Source organism: Heteronotia binoei, chromosome 13 (assembly GCF_032191835.1).
Source record: "Heteronotia binoei isolate CCM8104 ecotype False Entrance Well chromosome 13, APGP_CSIRO_Hbin_v1, whole genome shotgun sequence".
In the NCBI taxonomy this organism is placed as follows: domain Eukaryota; kingdom Metazoa; phylum Chordata; class Lepidosauria; order Squamata; family Gekkonidae; genus Heteronotia; species Heteronotia binoei.
In genome coordinates this window covers 31,013,255-31,022,851 of record NC_083235.1, presented here as the reverse complement: position 1 = coordinate 31,022,851, position 9,597 = coordinate 31,013,255, and the positions used below count along the sequence as shown (strand labels likewise).

At 48.6% G+C, this 9,597-nt stretch overlaps 1 protein-coding gene across 1 annotated transcript; it reads right to left on the bottom strand.

Moving 5' to 3' along the window:
• Positions 1-882: 882 nt before the first annotated feature.
• Positions 883-7,908, bottom strand: NPFF (neuropeptide FF-amide peptide precursor). Its single transcript, XM_060252957.1, has 3 exons — positions 7,680-7,908; positions 4,480-4,610; positions 883-1,052 (listed from the first exon to the last, which is right to left on the bottom strand). Exons 1-3 carry the CDS (start codon positions 7,821-7,823, stop codon positions 929-931), a joined length of 399 nt encoding a protein of 132 aa, XP_060108940.1. The 5' UTR covers positions 7,824-7,908; the 3' UTR covers positions 883-928.
• Positions 7,909-9,597: the final 1,689 nt, after the last annotated feature.

The window sequence follows — 9,597 nt, the reverse complement described above, 5'->3', positions numbered from 1 at the left end:
TACCCCCCCTTCTCTCTGAATCAGAGGCCAGAGCGGCTTACAATCTCCTATATCTTCTCCCCCCACAACAGACACCCTGTGAGGTGGGTGGGGCTGAGAGGGCTCTCACAGCAGCTGCCCTTTCAAGGACAACAACTGCGAGAGCTATGGCTAACCCAGGGCCATTACAGCAGGTGCAAGTGGAGTGGGGAATCAAACTCGGTTCTTCCAGATAAGAGTCCACGCACTTAACCACTACACCAAGCTGGTTCTCAGAAGAGGTGTTGCCACTCCCTTTTCTGAAAAGCATCCTTAATTCTTTGAAGCTGTGTGGTTGCATATTGGACCTGCAGTAATTGCACCTTTTTAAGCCATTGACAGAACGCTGGCAATGCATCCAGTTCCCGTTTAAAGAGAGCAGAACACATTGCCCTGGTTTCCAAGTCCTCTTCTGTGTGCAAGAACCCCCTTGGATCTAGGATGGAGTAAGACCACACACAGTATTTCTTCTACCATGAAGCTGCCTTCACATATGAACAGTGTTCTGGCTAGCTTACCACTGTCCGCTCTGACTGACTACAACTGTCTTAGGCACCAGCCTTTCTCAGCCCTGCTAAGAGCATTATCTAGAGATGCTGCAGACTGAACCAGGGACCTTTTATCAGGCAGGCCTGGTGCTCAACCACTGAGTAGGAAGGCTCTGGCAAATGTGGGGGAAGAATCCTCCGTCTAGCCAGTCAACATGACATGCAGAATTCTGGTATTTGCCTCTTGTTTTATTGTTAACAAAGCAAAAGCACAAACCCACAGCAGGTGCACCAGTCACGCAATAGCACAGTGATAAAGACACAGAAAGAACAGCGGAAGTGCTAGAAGGAGCTTGGGTCCCGTTTGGCAGGACCTGGTTGGCAACAGTCCATGGTGGGGTTTGATCCCGCTGGGTCCTGCTTCACTTTTTTTTGCCAAAGCGCTGTGGCGTAGCCATACTCAGAAACTGGGGTGCCATGGAATCCCAAGCCCGGAGGTTGATCCGACCACTATTGCTGGGGCTGCTTCTGGCGTCACGGCCAAACCTATTGCAAAAACAAGGCATCATTTACCATCGGGTCCCTGGAGAGAGATTCTGGCCATCCCCACAGAAAACATTCACAGCTAATCTGGGCTATTTAGGCTGCTGCTGCTGCTTCTTATAGAGGCTGCAGTAGTTGTGATTGTTATGAAACTTGGGAGTTTAGACTTTCCCGGTGTTTTGTAGAAAATAGGTGATAGAGCTCATCCAGGAATTGTTATACAGCTGCACCTACTATTCAATGGACAAGGTGGGGAGGAGGAGGGAGAACTGTCAAAAAGGTTCAGGAGCTGTGCTCCTGTGGGGTCCTGCTGAATTCAAGGCCTGATCACCGCTTCCTCCCCTAGAGATCATCTCTGAGCCAACCCAGCCCCACTCCATATTGGCAGGGCAAGGTTCTCCAGCTGACTGGCCAAAAGAGGAGTGACTGTTTCACTGCAGGGGCTCTGCTCACTCCCAGCTTTGGGCAGTATGGAAGAGGACTAGCAGCCCTTTGTGGGTCTGCACTGCTGCCTGTCAGGTTGAAGGCAAGGCCCTATGGCAATGACCAACAGCAGTGTGTGCCCAGGAAGAGATTGGTATGCCTCGCTTGCGCAGTGAAATGGCTGCAGCTTGTGGGAACACAGGTGAGCAAGTTGTATAATAAAACCTGTAAACAAAAACCCCTTCCAACATTAATCTTAAAAAGTCCTGTTTAGTAAATTAGGGAAAGACCAGCATCACAGCCAAACGAGAGAGAATTTCTCCTGTGCTGTTTCTGCAATTGAAAACAGCCCTCTGCCCTTGGTGCTCTAAAAGTCTAGTAGGGAGAAAAGGCAGGTGCAGCAGGTTCCTGTCTTTTTTCCTTACCATGACTTAACACAGTAGCCTGGGAAGGGGGCGCTTTTTGAACAGGGAAATGGCATCCAGTGGTGGTTGAAAGAGTTTGCATCTTCCCCAGCTAAATCATACAAAGCTAAGTCATTCAAAGGTGGATCTGATCGTGATTCCACGACAGCTCATGATGTTCAGTCCTTAATTTTCTTGTTGCTTTCCCTGTTAGATACTCCCTGTCAGTCCATTTTGGACTGAGTGTTGAAAATACCGCAGCGTCCACTTCTGAAAGTTGCTGTACCAGCAAAGAAAGCGAGAGTGGGAGTGAACTGGGCTAGATATACTTCTTTCTTTCTCTCTCTCTGTTTCTCTCTTCCCCCCCTTCCCTAAATAAGGGGCTAAAATAAGGCTGCTCTGGAAACATCAATATGAAACATTCATGATCTCGCTTCTGATGGGCACATTTAGGAGTGTTGATTGCAGTGGAGGAACATAATCTTTGCATAATGTCAGGTCCTAAAAGATGCTTTGCAAGCGGTTTCCTAGTGGGGCTCAAGGACAGCACCGGGAAAGTTTAGACTCCCATGTTTCATAACAATCACAACTACTGCTGACTCTAATAAGAGGAAGCAGCCTAAATAGCCCAGATTAACTGGAGCTCATCAGTTTGGAAGCTAAGCAGAGCCAGTACTTGGATGGGAGACCACCAAGGAAGTTGTGGGCTGCTATGAAGAAGGCCATGGCAAATCACTTCTGCTCGTCTCTTGCCTTGAAAACCCCAGGTCAGATTTCACGAGGTCAGCATAAGTAGGTTATGACTTGATGGCAGGCACATTATTACAAGAAGGCTCCCCACCCCGGCCTGGATTCTGCTAGCTTCCAACCAGCCCTTCTGTCTCCCATTCCATAGATGAGCCCATCACCCTTCCCCATGCTTTTTGGGGTGCAATGAAAAGAACACCGTGCTGAGCAAAATGCTCTGGTGCGCTGCTTTTCATCATCTTTGCCTGCAATTACCAAACTCCATAAGACATACTAATAAAAACTGATAGGAAAAGCCCTGCTGGATCAAATCAGAGATCTGTGTAATCTGGCACTGTTTTATGCAGTGGCCACTGGTGCTCAGAATTACAGGTCCCATTTAGCCTCCATGGCTAATAGGTGTTGATAGGTCTGCCCTAATCTTTCTTTAAAGGTGCTTAAGCCAACAGAAACAGTCACACAAGCTCAAGATATAGGAAGAAGTTCCTCCTTCTACCTGCCCTGCATCCATTACCCCAGGCATTTCATTGAGTGATCAAAAATTATAATTAGAGGAGGAGAAAATAGGCTCTCTGTCCAGTCTCTCTCCACACCATTTTTAGCTTTATAAATCTCTATCATGTCCTCAGCTTCTCCATTTTATCCTCAAAACAACCCTGTGATGTAAGTTAGACTGAAAATGTGTGACTCAAGGTCACCCAAGCAAGCTTCCATGGCAGAGTAGGGATTCAAACGCAGGGCTGCTAGAACCTAGTCTGACAATCTAACCCAAGAGCTCCACAACATGGTGCCCACCCAGACATTTCCTGGTGCCTACCCAGCATTTTTAGAGAGTAGGTGAGGCCAAGTGGACCTTCTCTCCAGCAGACTATAGAGCTACAGACTGGCCACTGGAGACTTGATTGGCTGTGGAGATTTTTTTAAACTTTGCTTCGGCAGCAGCTGCCACCACAACACAAGGATCTTCACTGAAGAGAAGCAGGCAGCCATTTTGTGGCTGGCTCTGCCTCCTGCAGCAGCCATTTTGTGGCTGCTACCACCAGGCTGTGGCAAAATTCCAAAGGTGCCCTCAGGTTCAAAAAGGTTGGGGACCCCCTGCTCTGATCCCTACACATAATATGGAATATAGAACCGTCATGCATATTTGAGCGAGTATTGTTGTACATGTATAGATGCTGTTAGCCGCCCTGAGCCGCCTTGGCGGGGAGGGCGGGATACAAATAAAATTTATTATTATTATTATTATTACTGAGTTCCTTTTTCTTTTCCCACTCAAATTACCTGTATCCTCTCTTAACCTGGAGCAATGTCCTTCGCCTAAGGAGTCTCTGCAGCTTATGTGGCTCTTCCCTTGGCAGAAGAGCCACGTAAGTTGGAGGACGGCTCCTGAGGTTGGAAGGCATCAGATTTTGCTCCATAGAACGATGGGATCCACTCTAGTAAATGATAACTGGTTCACTGCCACTCAGCTGGGATTTGCTGCCGGTTTGAGGCCAGCAGGGGTCCCGCAGGGTTTTAGAAAACACCCGCAGTTCAGAATGGAGCGACGCTCGCTTCACTTTCCTTGGGGCTTAGTCAGATCTACTTGTGAACAGGATCGATTCAGGCGGGTTGCCATGCGAGTCTGAAACAACAGAACAAAGTCTAAGTCCGGCGGCACCTGCAAAGTTTAATTCAGGGTATAAGCTTTTGTACGCGTGAAGATATGAAGAGGTGTGCACGCACACGAAAGCTTGTACCCTGATTTAAACTTTGTAGGTCTTAAAGGTGTCACCGGATTCAAACTTTGCTCCTGTGAACGGGATGATTCCCAGATACATCCTGCTGGTCATATTTGAAGCCCATACATTCCTTACCTTTGAGGCTGGAATAGGAAGGACGGGCTGCGCCCTGGTCTCTGCACAGCATGCAGCAGGGAACGGAGAAGGCTGCCCAGCGGATGCTCTTCCGGGGGGCTCTGGACCACATGCTCCTCATTCTCTTGCTGCTGTAGGGGGACAGGGCAGCTGGGAGTGAGTTAGAGCCGTATTGTATCCCCACGGGCCGGCATTTGATTTCCTGTTTTAATCAAGGCTTTCAACAGGGTCTCGCTGCTTACGACACCCTCTTTATAATTCTGCTTAATAACTTTATTGCCACTTTAATGCAGCTGTTCTTTAAGCCTTCAACAATGAATTGTCGTATGGCCTTTTGTGTAGCCTAGCCAGGGGATCGTAAGATTGTCTGGAAGGAAGGCTGACGTTCAGTCTCTTTTACTAGACTCATTCTTTTGGCTGAGAGAACTGTGACTGTCCCCAGGTCATCCAGCTGGCTTCACGTGGAGAAGTGGGGAATCGAACCTGGTTCTCCAGAGTAGAGTCTGTCGCTCTTAACCATGCTGGTTCTTAAGTCTCCAAATGTGTATTTCTTAAACATTACTTTTGATTGATGTGGTACATCACCCAGGAAATATTTTTAAATGGAGAGCGTGGAATAGTTCAATTACATCAGCCAGACGTCCCAGTGCAGATGGAGGCTGGCTACAAGGCCAAGAGGGGCAGAAGGTGGCAGGCACTAGGATGCCAGGGAACGACCATGACTAATATTCAGCACGGTCCTTCCACAATCATTCCAGCAATGTGCGAGGTATCCATCTGGGCTCTTCTTGCAATGCAGGCACCATTCATGAGGGTGCTGTCCATGTCGCTACTGGTGGCAGCAATGTTCTTTGGAGATGCTGAGTCTGGGCAAGTCTTTATGAAGAAGCAACGGTTCATGCAAAACAGCATTTTGCATGCAATGGACAGCAGCTCCATCTCCGTGTGAGTTGCCTTCTCATAGTGGTGGACCAATTCTGTGTGTGTTCACCCCACACAGAATGTTCTGGTTGGTTATACTAGCTGCTAATGTGCATAGTGTGCTTCATGCACGCACACACACACACACATCTTGACTTCAAAGCACAGCATACGGCGATCCTGATTTTACACCCAGGAAAGCTGAATCCTCACTATATTACACGAATTATTAACATCTTTGACTAGGAAGGAAGGAAGGAAGGAAGGAAGGAAGGAAGGAAGGAAGGAAGGAAGGAAGGAAGGAAGGAAGGGAGGGAGGGAGGGAGGGAGGGAGGGAAGAATGAAGCAAGCAAGCCCTGGAGTCTTAGTTACTTTCTCATATGTTTGCATCTACAGAGTACATTTCAAAGCAGTTTGCATACAGTCTCAGCAGTCCTTATGAAGTCTTGCAGTGTGGGCCAATGTTATCCCTACGTATTGCAGATTGAAGGAATGAGGCAGACATAAAAGGGGTGGAGACTTGAAAAGACTTGAATAAAGAAGTCCTCACCTCACACCACACATTGGCCACTACTTGTGAGTGGTCGCTCTGAGTCCAATGGAAAATAGGAGTGACCTACCAAAGAAGCATCGTTGTTTCTCCCTGCTCACATAATTCCACCAACAGCCCATTCTGTTCTTCTTGCCACTCAGTGCTGTTGCTGTTGCACAGAGTGTGTGTGAGAGAGAGAAAGAGAGAGATGTCCAAGCGTTTAGGGAACAAGGATCTCAAGTGCCTAATCTCTCTTGAGGAGAATAAAAAAGGTGATTGATGGTTGGGATCCACTTCTCAGGTGCTTAATGGAGCTCAGCTCTGTTTCCCACCCTGGCCTTGACATGAATTGATGAACGGGGGTGCCCATCTTTAAATCCCTCTTGGAATTCATGCTCCCTTCTCCAGCAGCATCAGTTAAATCTCTGCCCTTCATACTACCACAGCTTCTCTCTGTCCCCACCCCCACCTCCGCACACACCTCCCATCCCCCATCTCCTCCCTAATCTGCAGCCTAGACCACTGGTCCACCTTGTCAGGTGATGAAGATCAAATCCCATTGATGATTGAGCTCCATGGACTGCAACCATGGCCTCCTCTCCTTTTCAAAGGCTATCTGTATGTATGCATGTATTTATTGATTTAAATTTCTATCCTGCCCTCTCCGCAAGCGGACTCAGGGCAGCTAACAACATTCATTTTTACAAATTAAAAACCAATAAAAATAGCTATGGTTTAAAATTATTTAAAAAAACATTTCATTTTATGGTGCTGTATCACTACAATATAATATAAGCGGTGATCATATGGTACTCTATAATGATGTAGGGTGGCAGTTCTCTCTGTATGCATTGGGGGTGCTCTCTAGATTTCTCCAGGAGCCTTCTGAAGGGAATAATGGGAGACCGGCTATTGGCAAAAAGCATTTGTTTCCAGAGTGGGCTCACTTTTAGCTTTAGGTTTATTTGATTTATATCCTGCCCTCTCCACTGAAGCAGGCTCAGGGTGGCTTTAACTCTGCTGGCTTTAACACTGAAGTTTTACTCCCATCTTTGCTCCCAAACTAGAGCCTTTGGTGGTGAGGAGAACATGTGTGCTGTTGTGCTTGTATCATCCTCTTTCCAAGTTTTCTCCATCCTCAGTACCCTCTTTGCCTCCATTTCTAGAACCCCTCAGGACTGGCCAGGCTTTTCCTGGGCTCTTCTCAGCCCAAAGCCCAAACCAGACAAAAGATTTGCAGTAGGACAAGCCAAGTGCCATCTCCACTGCATTGTCCTCTGGCACGCACACCCCAACCCAAACACCACAGGAGAACAAATCACATTACTTTCTGGGGCCACAGGCTGACCAGAGTCAGAGGAATTTTGCCCTCCTGCCCAGCCTTTCAGCAGCCCTGACCTCTTGGCAGAAACAGCAGACCTGAACTATGACAAACAAGATTCAAACAGCCCACCTGTGGGGCTCAGGGTCCCCAAACCTACTTACCAATTTACGGTTGCCAGGTCCTGCCTGGCCACCGGTAGGAGGTGGGGGGGGGGCAGGGAGTTGCCAGATCCATGTTGGGAAACTCCTAGAGATATGGGGATTGAGCCGGAGAAGGGCAGGGACCTCAGAGAGGTACAATGCCCTAGAGTCCACCCTCCAAAGCAGCCATTTTCTCCAAGGGAACTGATCAGTGTAATCTGCAGTTGAGCTGTAATTCCAGGTATTCCCCAGGTCCCACCTGGAGGCTGGCATCCCTACTTACCATCCAGTCCAAAAGTCTCTCTGGATTTGCATTGGGTTCCTCTGCGAAGAGCTCTTGGGAGCCGAGTCCCTCATCAAGGCCTCGGCCTTCCCTGAGGCTTCCTGAGAGCAGAGTCAGTACTAGCAACAGGCGGGCGGCTTCCATCTTTGAGGCCTGCTCTCCACTTCCCCCTGTCCTGCTCCCCCGCCTGCTGGCAGTGCCTTTATATCTCCACGGTGGAGCTGGGGGACATCATGGGGTGGGATTGATGACAACAGTAGTAGCCATTTGTAAGGCAGCACGTATGGCGAGGAGCCTGCGGCGCCTCCCCATGACGAGCGGAGAGGGACCACGACGGTCCCTGACAAAGAGACGGCACCATTTCTGCCTGGGCTGATTGCCTGTTATTGCAAGGATAAATCCACAGAAATGGCTTTCTAAGCTCTGCTGGGAGTCGGCGGCTAATTGGTTGTTTGTTGCGGTTTAGGGGGACACTGGGGGAATGGAGGCCAGGTTCTCCGGATGCTGACCTCCAGCCTCCCCCCCCCCCCCCGCTCTTTTCACTTAGTGCAGATGGATGGGCCTGCAAGTCCCAAATCCTGCTTAGAACCAGACAGCTGTCATGAGGTGCTCCACAAGTGGTTTTACAAGCCATAGTCCCCGAGGCATTTGCAGCCATTAAGTGACAGACAGCTTCCTGCTTAATGAAACCCATTTACAAAGCAGGGATTGTGGAAGAGACAAGGATGGGAAGTCACTGTTGTTGCTGAGGGGAGGGGGGGCATATGCTTGGCATACATTACCAAGTCTGAAAAGAGGCAATCTGTCACACGAGGGTAGGGCCAGACCTCCATTGAATGCTAATGCTAGGGGTTGCCTGCTATCAGGTTTGCCAAGCTCCAGGTGAGGCCTGGAGATATCCCACTATTACAACTCATCTCCAGACAACAGAGATCAGTTCCTCTGGAGAAAATGGCTGCTTTGGAGGGTGGGTTCTATAGCACTGTACCCTTCTCTCTGTGTGGTGTAGGGGCTAAGAGTTACAGACTCCAATTTGGAGAACCAGGTTTGATTCCCCACTCCTCCACACGCAGCTGCTGGGTGACCTTCAGTCAGTCAGTTCTTTCAGAGCTCTCTCAGCCCCCTTCCCCCAAAGTGCCCTTTGTGAGAAGAACAAGGGAAGGTGATTGTGAGCTGCTTTGAGACTCCTTCAGATAGAGAAAAGCGGAGTATAAAAAACAACCTTCTCCTCCTCCCAGGCAATGCTACCAAGCTAGGGGTGGGGATATTCCTGGATATTTTGGAGGTGGAGCCTGGGGAGGGCAGGATTAAGGGAGGGACCTCAGTTGGGTATAAAGCTATGGGGTCAACCCACTAAAGCAGTCATTTTCTCCAGGGGAGCTGATCTTGGTCATCTGGAGATCAATAGTAATAGCAGGTGATCACCAGGTTCCACCTGGAGGTTGGCAATCCCCGTTCATAGTTATTTCTTTTTCTTTTTTTTGGCGGTACCAAAGGTTGCCATGTTTTGAGGCTCTGTGCAATAGATAGAGGCAGAACTCCACAGGCATGGTAGTGATAACCCCGCCCCCCGCCAGCTGAATTCCTCTCTGTTACACAATTGTTAAAAGCACAATCTCTGTATTTTTTAAAATGTCATTTCTGCAATAAGGCTAACATGGCATATTTGGCCTAGCAGTAATTTACACTTCGATTTTTACATGTGGACAAGACAACTCCTGCTCTAGGACAACAATAATACAGCCGCCAATGATGTGTGGAGCGTCGTTTGCTGAGAAAACTAAAGAACAGCCACGCACTTCAGTGCCACTCATTTCACTCCTACAAATGACAATCATGGTTTGGCTCTACCAGTAATGTCCATGGACAGCAACCTCTTCACCTCTCCAGTCCTGCTGTAGCACCAAATGTACACCAC